Below are 12349 nucleotides of genomic sequence, written 5' to 3'. Positions count from 1 at the left end.
TTTGAGGGACTTTTGTGCAAATTCTAATTATGCATCATCAACAAGAGTTCTGAAAAAGTTCAAGTTATATGAATTATTTTTCAGTCCACAGTTCTTGGAAGAAATATACATGGGGATGTTTTTGACATTATTGCATGAGGATGACTAAAATTGACTTTAAAAATCACTCAAGTGAAGATTTAAACCTTATTTTAATTTGGAGAAATACATATATTAATTATATTACAAACACACCTAACCTAACTACTGTGTCTTTTGCCTTTTTGATAAATGTGAATATTTCATTGAGGGAGCAAAAGAAATACATCTCTTTCCCAATCCTCTATGACAGCACGAGGAAAGGATACACACTTACAAAAATAGGAGATATATATTTATTAAATACAAAATATACCTACTTAATTAGCTCATGGGCTATGGAATTAGCATTCCCTTTTGATCCAACAAAAACAATTCAACAATCCACAGAAGGATTAGCCAAGACTATTGCATCATTTAATAATGGCTGAATCTTCTAACATGCCTCATCCAAATTCTTATTTAAGGCATCAACACAGACCTTAGAATCACCTTAACAACTATACTTTAGAACTTTTCATCTTTAGCCAGCTATAAAGCCCAAACCGTACACACCATTATACTTCTATCCCACAACTTTAAAATATCTCCATTTCCATCCTGAGCTACCTGATAACGCCTTAAAATGTATACTTGTTATATATATATATATATATATGAGCGTTATCTCCTTATTATTATGCTTAATTTGTACAATTAAGCCATGATTTACATTAGTCTCTATTATTTATCTTTACATAATTTCTTGAATAAGATGCTCTTCATTGTGTGTAATTTTCTACTTTCAGGAAATTATGTGAGAAAGATGAGTTTACAAGAATTTGTGAGAGAATGGAGGCCAAACTAGAATTAAAGTGGAGCTAAAGGACCATGCTTAAATGTCTAAGGAGGTGCAGCTGGAGTGCTTGGATTGTCTACCATGATTGGAAGCTTCAAATAAGGAAAGAAATCAAAGAAGTAGAATCTGAAAAGGAAAAATTTGATTTGAGCACTGATCAGTATTTTAGGCGTATCTCTCTCCTCAAAAATCCAATTGACACAAGGCCAGATGAGTTGGAACCGTGACTTAAATATATATAACTTTCCAGTTTTGAGTTTTTCAAAATTCTCAATTTTTGAAGGCCGAAATTAACTCACAAGTTACCGCTGTAAACCTGGACAGAAATTAAAACAGTAAATGTTTTATTTTCTTTGGACACTTAGACATTAGGGTTTTGAAGGGAGGCTGGTAGAACGAATTTTTGGAGAGAAAAAAAAATTGTATTTTCCTTTCTCTAATGGCAGCCTAAACTCTTTGCTAGGGCTAGGGGTTATGTTTCTTCTATACGGTATGAATATTCAATGTGATTCTTTCTAGGATTTTATCAATAACATATTTGATTGTTCAATTAGATTTATTTTGATGTATTAGTTCTTCCATGCTTTCTATAAGTTCAATCATGTTTTTCTTATTGTTTAGATGAATTTCTAATAGTTTCAAATAGAAATCAGGTTTTAAAGTGAATGGATTTTTCTGAAAATTTTTCTAACCGCATTATTAATTGAGGTTATCATGCGTTCTTTAATTGTCTCAGTTCAACCGAATAATAAGTTTTTAATTGTATAAGAACAATCAATTATGAAATAGATATTTTCTTAGATCACAAAAAATTTCATATTGATATAGGGAAACACCTCGATGCCCTAGTATTTACATTATTGATTAAAATCAATTATTATTATTATTCTTGTTAAAAATCACCAAGCAAAAGTATTTTTCTTCTTCACTCAAATTGTTAGTTAATTATATTGTTTTTGAATTTACCTTGCTCTTTGTGGTTCGACCTCGGTACTCCAAGAAATATATTGCTACGATCTCCTGCACTTGGGAGTGAGCAAGCACTACCACAACTACACAAGCCTTCTCATTTGAACACACTGCATACAAATTTAATTTTTTTTGGCACTCTTTGGTAGGGAGCCTTTCAAAATAAACATGCTTCTACTTCCATATTGTTCAAGCATGCCATCTACTTCCAAACCACAAGGCTCTTGCCATGGAGCATTCAAAAAACAAACCACAAGGCTCTTGCTATGGAGCCAAAAAACAAATGGACTTCTATTTGTATGCAGTAATTATGTGGCAGTAAAAAGAAAGCAACATGTGTCCAAGAGTCATATGCAATGCACATGATCATGTTAACCTTAAACACTTTTTACTTTCTTTTTACTGCCACGTAACCCATTATATGTTAATTGCAGCATACAAAACCTTTCCCTTACTGTAATATACCAAAAATTAGAGTCCACTTTATTCTACAACACATCAATTTCTTAATAAACAACACAACTTATTTAGCCAAAAAAGTAAAATAGTAAATTTTGAGTTACAAACATTAATAACTTTTATTTTGGCTGTCTTATTATTTTTTGATAGATCAATAAAATGCATTAAATTCTAAATTGACCAAATATATAGCTTCATTTACTAACACCCAACAAACACTTTTTCACAACATGTTTAAGTGTCAACTTGTTATTGAGTTTTATCAATTACACATGAGACAACAATAGGTACTTATTGAAAAAAAATTAGGTCCATCAATTACAAGTTAAGATTTAAGTATATTGTGGATTTTGGTGCACATGTTTTTAAACTTACTCATTGCGTTTGGCTGGCACACACATTGCAAAATTTGAAGCCATCAAATTTAAGGCTGTCCGAGACCATTAGTACGAGAATTTTATTAGTAATAGTTACGCATAATATTTTTTTGTTTCTTTTTTAAAGAAATTTTGGAATAATTTGGATGATTAAAAAGCCGACAATGTAACATGCATACTTTATTTAAGTGAGCATAGGTAGTCAAGTAGAAAACAAATGGTGGCCAAATGTTTTTGGACTTAGTGAAGACTTGGAGTCAATTACTAGTGGATGAGGGACGATGGTGTTAGTTTTTTCTATCTAATATTAGTCTATTTAGATTGACTTTTCAAAGTGCAATAAATTCCAAAAAAAAAATCTTATACCATTGCATTTTGTAGTAATCGTGGAACTCGATTTTTCTCTTTCCTACATTGATCTTAGTTGTTGGTTGGTTGGTTTTTTTATTTTATCTTTTGGGTATTTTTCTTAAGCAAATTTAAATTGCTTATTTAAGTGAATTCTTGTTTAATATTTAAATATCAATTAAAAAGTATTATTCATTTCTTTTTTCTTTCTTTTTTAAACACTATTATATATCTGATTAACACTAAAGATTAACATTAAAGTGGTAACAACCAAATGCATATGCCCCCAAATATACATAACATGAATAGTGAATAGAAATCATCTTTCCCCTTTTGTCACTCTCAGTTCTATCCATTTTATAGAATACCATGTGTCTATTTTTTTTTCTTTATTTTAAACTTTGTTTATTTTTATAAGGAATTAAAAAAAAAAAAAAGTGATCTTTTGAATTAGTAAAATATAAAGTGGTATACAAAAAATTGTACACGATAAGGAATATTTTGATTAAGAAATTTCTTAACTCCTTTTACCCTTCGTGTTTGGATTGCCCTTCCATCTCTTTTTACCCTTCGAGTTGGAAATGCTTGTAACGACCCAATAAAAAGTGCTAGTCATATCTGTGCTATTCCTCAAAAGGACTAGTCACAATTGAGATTTCTTGTAGTTGTTAATAAAACCCATCTTTACCTAGTAAATATCCGATGTGGGACTCATCACACAATCAATCAAATTGGGGCATCACAATCTCTCCCACTTAAATCCCTAATGTTCTCGTTAGGGCCCACTTTGTGGGTAGTGTCTCTGAGCCCACATAGGGTTACCGGGCCGGTTTTGATACTATATGTAATGACCCAAAAAAAAGCGTTAGCCACATCTGCGCCATACTTCAAAAGGATTAATCACAATTAAATCTCCTTATAGTTGTTAATAAAACTCAGATCTATCTAGTAAATACTCGATTTGGGACTCATTACACACCCACACACATCACACAATCAATCAAATTAGGGCATCACACTAATAATCTTCATAATGGTGTTGGTTTCAACCCGTTTTGACAGCAGGATCAAAATTAGGGTTTTTGGGCCCACTCGAGATTGACTTTGGGTCGAACTTAGTCAAACTTGGTCAAAATTGTTAAAATCTCTGAGAAGCTTGGGTTTAATGTAAAACTATGAAAAATGTTGTTTTGTGAGGGTTTGATTTCGTTTGACCTTTGGTCAAACCTAGGGTTGACCAAGGGCATTTTGGTTGTTTTGGCTGAAAAATGCACTTCGGGCGCTTTGGTGCCCGAACAGGTTGCACCATGTTGTTTTGGATGTTCTCGCGGCCCCATGAGAAGAAAATAATGCTTTTGGATTTTTCAGGATCCAGCACGCAAATCAGGGACGGACAAAGTACGGTATCAACACCAAGCTGTAATTTTTGCGACTGTTTCACAGGTAAGGCCAACTCGTGAAGGACCTGCGAAAGTCCCTGTTTGGTAAAAAGTTATGTTTTGCTTTACCAAGTCTTTATCCACACTATATATATACCCATAAAGTGTAAGGAGTGCTTTTCTAGAGAAAATCCTAGAAAATACACTTGAGAGTTAGAGATTGTTATACCCTCAATCATCTACACATTTCCTTGTAGTTTTCCTCAACTCCTATCCCTCCATCTCTAGATCTTTGAGAGGTTGATAGCCCAAACACTTACCATACCCATATTGAGTGTAAAGTGAGATTTTGATACTGCTGGGAAGCATTGGAAGGAGACATTCATTGGCGGATGCAATCAGGCTGAATTGCGAGATTTGGAAAGTTAGAGAAGACAAGGCTCCGAGAAGTTAGTTGGTAGCAGGAGCTTGGAAAGCTCAAGTACATGAGGTAGCCTAAGCTTGGAGGGTTTTTGTTATTCGTGTACTCCAACTTTATTCTCTAGTGAATTGATTTCGACTTGTAGGGTTGTGGAGAGGTTTTTTGCTGAATTCTTCAGTTTCCTCTTCGATAACATGTATCGGTGTTATCTTGTGTTTGCATCTCTCTTCCCTACTCTTTAAGCTTTCATTTTATTGTTGATGATTGATGAATATGGCTTAGGGTAGTGCTATCGGTTCATTGTGCTTATTTACTTTTGTTCCGCACTTAGTCTAAGTTAGAGTAAAAGCAATTTAGTCGTAATTTTTAATTGGGGGTCTGAACAAGTTCTTGTGTTTTAGCACAAATCCGAGCTTTCAATTTGTATTATAGATCATATCTATTAAATTTTTGTCATACTTGTGTCCGTATGACACTTTTAACAAAAACATTATTACCTTATTTATTTCAATTCCGTTCGTTATACTGAGGTTGAGTGAAATTGACTTTAGAATTCACTTAAGAGCCAAGAGTCAAGATCTTCACCTTGTTTTAGCTTACTATTTTGGAAGGGAATTGATTCTTCGCCTAAAGACTAATGCCCCTTTGTGTGATTTGTGAGGATGAGAAGATAGTATTCTTTGATGGTGATTTGACGCAGGCACATTGATATCGTGCAATATCCACGAAATTTCTTTAGACCTGGAAAGCCCACTGATGAATCAATCACTTTGCATTGAATTCTTGTGATTTCGATATCGGTGTGGGGTTTAAGTGTCCAATTTCAATAACAAAGTTTGGGGTGTAAAGTGTGGATAAGGCATATGCTTTTTCCGCTCCCTATCCCTACAATATCCCACTCAAAGTAAATGAGTCCCACACAGCTTCAATATCAGTGTGGTGGTGTAATATAAGTGTCCTATTTTCAATGCAAAAGTTTGTGATGGTGTTTTCGCTTTATACAATATCAGGACCTACGAATGTGATGTTGTATACAATATCATGGTACCTACGAATGTGATGTTGTATGAAAGTGGAAACATAATATACTTTCTTATAAGTGTTATAAGTGTGAGTGATCTATTATTTTTTGGCAGGCCCCATCTATTAACCAAGAAAATATAAGGCCCCATCTATGAGCTCCCATTAGTAGGATGGCAATGGGGCGGGGCAAGGCAGGTTTGAAGGATGGGGTCTTCGTTCCCACCTGGCATAGTTTTGTTTTACTCCATCTCCACTGAACCATTGCCTTGCATTGAAATTTCTTCTGTCAATATCAATGTGAGGTTTGAGTGTCTTATTATTATTTTCTGATAGAAGTAGAACAATAAAATCTATTAAATTCAAAGTTGTTGAATTAGTCTCATCCATCGCCTTGGCTTGATTTTAAGCCAGCCACCCGAACTTAAGTCTGCTTGAATTCGACTGGTAGGAGATTTTATTAGTCTTTTTTTTTTGTTTTTTGTTTTGTTTTTTGTTTTTTGTTTTTTGTTTTAAGATGAATGTGATGGTTACATAGGGGAGAGAGAATTGGTATCCTAAACATTTTTATTGAAAATTTATAAAATGCCAGTTTAGTTACAAAGTTCTTGGCATAATTAGTAGTTATTGTTAAAAATACTAAGAAGTGTTGGTTTAGCTACAAAGTTCTTGGCATAATGAGTGGTTATTGTTAATTAGACAGAGAAGGGGCGCCGACAATTTTTTGAACTTAGTGAAGACTCGGGGTCAACTACAAATAGACCAATTTGCATGTTAGTTTTCTCCATACATCCAAGAAGATAGACTTTTCAAAGTGCAATAATGAGGTTTGCTTGCTAGCTTAATGAGGTTAGCAATTAGCAGAGTTATGAGGACGTGGGTGTTTATTTTGTTAAAAATATTTTTGTGCACTAAAACTGAAATTATTATTATTTTTTTAAATCAACAAAATGAGGTCTTCATTAAAGCACTGTTGGGAATTGAGATGGGGTTTTACACCAAGACCGGTTTGAATGTATTCTCTTAGGGAGAGACCTTCCAATGATCTATCTTTTATTTAGATACCACTAATATATAAATAAATAAATAAAGTAAACTCATGTCAATTGTCTTATCATAATAAATAAAGTGTTAGGTTTTGAGTTTGTAATGTTAGCAAACCATGACAAAACATGACAAAAACTAAGTCTTATTAGTTTAGAATGGCCTACATTGAAGCCCAAGACAAAAAACTCAAGTTTGGGATAAAAACTAATGAGTTACAAGCTGGTTGGTTTTATTGATCGAAAGACAGATTCGATTGATCCAAAATCGCATATCAGCAAAATCAGCAAACGTAAAAAGACCATAACTTATTCGTTTGAAGCCCAAATCGCAAGCCGTTTTTTCCAGTATTTAAAGGACATTATAAGCTAACCCTAGGTGAGGTTTTGAGAGTTTTTTAGAGAGATTAGAGTGTATCTTGTGCCTCTTTTGTAGATCTAGGGTTTTGTACCAAAAAACTCTCTTATGTCTTCTACCGGTATTATTCCTTGAAGAATCTCAAGATCCGGTGTTGTAGAAGTTGCTGCCTTCTCTAGTCATCAAAGGTGTTGATGATCTAAACCTTCAAGGGTGGTCTTGGAGTCATAAATAGGAGAATTTGTATTGCTAAACCTTTGAGTGGGATTTCAAAGTCACAAACGGGGTGTTTGTGTTTTGCAAATGCCAAAGAAAGAAGGAGTCTGTGGATTCGGAGCTTACACGTGGTCATGTCAGTAAGTTCTACTGGTGGGTAGCAATAAGAAGTGGAGCGTGGGGACTTGTAAGTCTTATTGTATGAATTTCGATTCTTTCTAGTGGATTTGCTTTTTACCTTGAGGATAGCTAGGTTAAATGCTCCCCAGGTTTTTTACCGGTTTGGTTTTCCTGGGTTATCATATCGTTGTGTTATTTATTTTTCCGCTGCTTTGCATGATATGATTGTTTGATTGTGATAACCTAGATTTGTTAATTTGGACTAAGTAACAACTTGGTTAATTACCTTGGTTAATCCAATTGTATTTTAAGGGGTCTAAAAACTAACATAAAGTTACAAAAAACTTTATTGTAATCAATTTTTTAGCCAGCTTTATTTTTTAAAGTCTTCTTTCAATTATATCTTAATTGTCAAAAGTTTATAGTTCAACTGTCACTTAATGATATTTCTAATAGGAATGTCCTAAGTTCAAATCACCTTCCTTCATTTTGTCTTGTTCGATCCAGTGAGTTTAATGGTCCATTTTACACACTTCTACTTGGATGTATGGCCTATAAATAAGATAAGGGTAGAGAAGTTTAGAACCACGAAGTCTCAAAATGAAGGCCATTCTCATTGTCGGCCATCTCTTGGCTCCACATTTTTCATTTCTTCTTCAAATGCAGCTGAAGGTTACCTCGTGAGGGCACTATTTTGAATTTTCTAGTAGCTAGATAGTATTCTTTGATGGTGATTTGACGCAGGCGCATTTTTGATTTCAAGCAATGTCCTCGAAGTATCTTTGTGGAAACTGGAAAGCCCACTGAACCGTTGCATTGAAATTTCTTCTGTCAATATCAATGTGAGGTTTGAGCGTCTTATTATTATTTTCGGATAGAAGTAGAACAATAAAATCTATTAAATTCAAAGTTTTTCAATTAGTCTCATCCATCGCCTTGGCTTGATTTTGAGCCAACCACCCGAACTTAAGTCTGCTTGAATTCGACTGGTAGGAGATTTTATTAGTCGTTTATTGTTTTGTTTTTGTTTTGTTTATTTATTTTTTATTTTTAGATGAATATGATGGTAACAAGGGGAGAGAGAATTGGTATCCTCAACAATTTTTTATGAAAATTTATAAAGTGTTAGTTTAACTACAAAGTTCTTGGCATAATTAGTGGTTATTGTTAAAAATACCAAGAAGTGTCAGTTTAGCTACAAAAGTCTTGACATAATGAGTGGTTATTATTAAATAGACAGAATAGAAGTGCTGACAAGTTTTTGAACTTAGTGAAGACTAGGGGTCAACTACAAATAGACCAATCCGCCTGTTAATTTCCTCTGTATATCCAAGATAGACTTTTCAAAGTGTAATAAGATAACAGTGACAAGCTTAAACCCTTGAATTATTTAGATAGTATCCAATGAATAAATAGACTATTAGCTGTTGCTTGCTAGCTTAATGAGGTTCGCAATTAGTAGAGTTATGAGGATGTGGGTGCTTATTTTGTTAAAAATATTTTTGTGCACTAAAACTGAAATTATTTATTTATTTATTTTAAATCAACAAAATGAGGTCTTCATTAAAGCACTGCTGGGAATTGAGATGAGGTTTTACGCCAAGACCGGTTTGAATGCATTCCCTTAGGGAGAGACCTTCCAATGATTTATCTTTTGATACCACCAATATATATATATATATATATATATATATATATATGTATATAAGTTGGGTTCAAGTTACACCTAGTGTAACTTTAAGCAATGTTACACTACTCAATAATTTGTTATAGAATTCATATTTTAAAAATCTTACTGTTGAATTACATGTTCTATATGTTTTTAACATTCGTGCCAATTTTTATGTTAATTGGATGTTGTTTACTATTTAATTCATAAACTCATCTTTTATGCATTATTTTAAATTATAAAAATTTGAATTTAAACAATTGATTGATAACATGACTATTAATCTTTGATCACCTTGAAATTTTGCAGGCATGAAGAATATATGAAGATAATATAATCTAACGGTGGATTTATCAAAATTCACATCTAATTAAAATATATTGAGTGGTGTAATATTGCTTAAAGTTACACTAGGTGTAACTTGAACTCAATCCTCTATATATATATATAAATATAAGTAAATTCATTTCAATCGTCTTGTCAAAATAAATAAATAAATAAATTTACAAAAAGCTTTATGGTCCGTTTGGATTGAACTTATTTTTGCTGAAACTGAAAATTGAAAATACTATAGCAAAATAATTTTTAAATGTGTGAATCAAGAAGTCTCAAAATGAAGGCCATTCTCATTGTCTGCCTTCTCTTGGCTTCCATATTTTTCATTCCTTCTTCAAATGCAGCATCAGGTTACCTCGCGAGAGCACTATTTTGAATTTTCTAGTAGCTAGATAGTTCATAGTTGTATTTTAATTTATTTTGTTGCGTACTTATTAAAATATACTTTTGATTTTGTTCATTGAGTAAGCTTTTACGTAGTAGCAGTTACTCATTTACATATGTTGAAAAATATTTTGAATATAAGCTTATTAATTTCAAATTGTTGTTAAAGACTGGGCAAAATTAAATGATTTTTAAGATACCGATATTGAAATCAAATGAGTTTTCTTGTTTTTAATGGCCTAAAAGATAATCATATATTCAATTCCAAAAGCTAGTGTTTTTCTGATAAATTTTTAAGTTTCTAAACACTTACTAATTAGCAAATTACTTGTCAAGTAATTTCACTGTTTGAGATTTTCCATTTATGGAACTTTTGCTCTAATTGCTCTCTTCCATGTATGTTTTCTCCTTAATTTCTTAATTTGGTTATATTCTGATAAATTTATCTCATATATATCTCAGAAAAGTGTAATCCATATATTCGTGGATCTTGTCGCTCGAAGCCGCCAGCTCAACCCTTGAAGCCAGTTGCTCCACCGTTGAAGCCGCCAACTCCACCAACGCCAGGTCCACCCTATAGGAGGCCAAGCCCGCCATTCAATAGGCCACCTCGATCTGGATGTAACCGATATAACCGTTGCCCACATTCAACCCCTTAAGAAATGAAGCACCATGGTTCAATAATAATTAAGCATTAGGTTGCTTATTATCGTGGAGAGAAGTTAAGAATAAAGTGGGTTTTATGTGATATATGGTTTGGGCTTTATGATGCCTCTTATAATTAGTTCCTAGTTATGTATTATGCACTCCATAATAATGGTATATTGTAACGTGTGCAAAATAAAAGAGTGAACTAATCTGTTGGTGCCTTATTTGAGAGACTTCTATGTAAATTCCAATCATACAGTGAGAAAAAGTTTGAGTTATAAAGTAGTAGAGTCAAAATTTTAGTTCAGGAGATACAAGATTAAAAGGATAGTAAAGGCAATGCATTTCAATCTTTTTCGAAAAGAAAAACATTAAAAAAATAAAAAATAAACAAACAAGCGTAGAGAAAACTTTGACCTAGTCAATTTTTAAGTCTGCTAGCCAACTTTTTCTAAGTCTTCTTTTTAGTTTTATCTTAATTTGGTTTTATGTGTTACCCTTTTTTTACTGTAATACTTTTCAATTATATCACAGTTGATACTTTGTCTTGTTCCAGTGAGTTTAATAGCGATTACCATTTCACGTGCTCGTGCTTGGATGGTCTATAAATAAGACGGGGAATAGAGAAGCTTAGCACCACTAACTCTCAAAATGAAGGCCACTCTAATTGTCTGCCTTCTCCTGGCTTCAACTTTTTTCATTCCTTCTTCAGCTGCAGCTAGCAGCAGAGACAAACCAAGAATCCCGATAGGTAGTGATGGGAGAACTAGTTTCTAGTAGTAGTAGATGGTTGTGTTTTACATTCAAGTTGCAGCATTCTTATTAATACAATCATTTTGTTTTTTACTTATAAAAGAAGTTCATTGATCAAGATTTTGAATTTACATGATAGCAGTTGCTCAATTATGTTGAAAAAAGTTGGTCAAGAATGAATAATTCAATATTTTGTTAGATTGAAATAAGGTTTTTTTTTGGGAAAAAGGCCTAAAAGATTATCACTTATTCACGTTCAAAAGTTAGTATTTTTCTAATAAAGTATGACCAAATACTAGTTATTAGTTATCTGGTACTTCAGTTTTGATATTTCAATATATAATAAAACTCAAGCTCCCATTGTTAGGGCCTATCTGTTCCTAGTTAATTTCCTTAATTTGTTCATATTCTGATAACTTTTTCTCATATACCAGGTAGGTGTGATCCAAATCCAAGAGGTCCTTATGGGCGGGGATGTATCAAAAAGCCGCCATCTCCATCCTTGAAGCCACCACCGCCTTCACCCTTCAAGCCGCCATCTCCATCCTTGAAGCCACCACCACCTTCGCCCTTCAAGCTCCCAACTCCACCCAGCAAACCGCCACCTCCAATCCGCAATAGGCCCACAATTCCATGCAGTAAGAAAAATACGCCTTATTGCCAACCTGAACCTCGACCTCGATGTACTCCTAGCGTATATAAGCGTTGTCCTCCTTAAACCCCTTGAGATATGAAGCACCATGGTTCAGAAATAAGTGAGCATTAGGTTGCTTATTCTCGTGAAGAGCAGTATTTAAGAATAAAGTGAATCTGGTTTGATATATGGTTAGTGGCTTATAATTCCTTGTCATGTACTATACTATGCACTCCATAATTATTAGATGTAACGTGTATAAAATAAAAGTTCTGACTAAAAGTTAGTCAGTTGGCTAA

The 12349-nt window shown here is 33.3% G+C and overlaps 1 protein-coding gene and 1 long non-coding RNA gene across 3 annotated transcripts; both read left to right on the top strand.

Annotated features, from left to right (window-relative positions):
* The first annotated feature begins 9607 nt into the window (after nt 1-9607).
* Nucleotides 9608-10817, top strand: LOC126713957 (uncharacterized). The gene is made up of 2 exons (XR_007651507.1): nt 9608-9981; nt 10478-10817. It is a non-coding gene; the product is annotated as an uncharacterized LOC126713957 (long non-coding RNA).
* A 434-nt stretch (nt 10818-11251) lies between these two features.
* LOC126713954 (extensin-like) lies at nt 11252-12349 on the top strand. 2 transcript variants are annotated; one of them, XM_050413921.1, is made up of 3 exons: nt 11252-11414; nt 11851-11934; nt 11980-12349. In XM_050413921.1, exons 1-3 carry the CDS (start codon nt 11315-11317, stop codon nt 12132-12134), a joined length of 339 nt encoding a protein of 112 aa, XP_050269878.1. In that variant the 5' UTR covers nt 11252-11314; the 3' UTR covers nt 12135-12349. The 2 variants fall into 2 exon arrangements, with proteins under 2 accessions (XP_050269878.1, XP_050269877.1); XM_050413920.1 differs by having other exon boundaries at nt 11253-11414; nt 11851-12349.

The sequence above is a fragment of the Quercus robur genome, chromosome 2 (genome assembly GCF_932294415.1).
Source record: "Quercus robur chromosome 2, dhQueRobu3.1, whole genome shotgun sequence".
Lineage (NCBI taxonomy): Eukaryota > Viridiplantae > Streptophyta > Magnoliopsida > Fagales > Fagaceae > Quercus > Quercus robur.
Note: the sequence above shows the minus strand (reverse complement) of the source record. Positions and strands in the feature narration are given on the sequence as shown.

Coding starts and splice junctions, on each gene's coding strand:
- LOC126713954 (XM_050413920.1), top strand. CDS start 11,315: ATGAAGGCCACTCTAATTGTCTGCCTTCTCCTGGCTTCAACTTTTTTC. Junction 11,415..11,850: donor CAAACCAAGAATCCCGATAG/GTAGTGATGGGA, acceptor CTCATATACCAG/GTAGGTGTGATCCAAATCCA.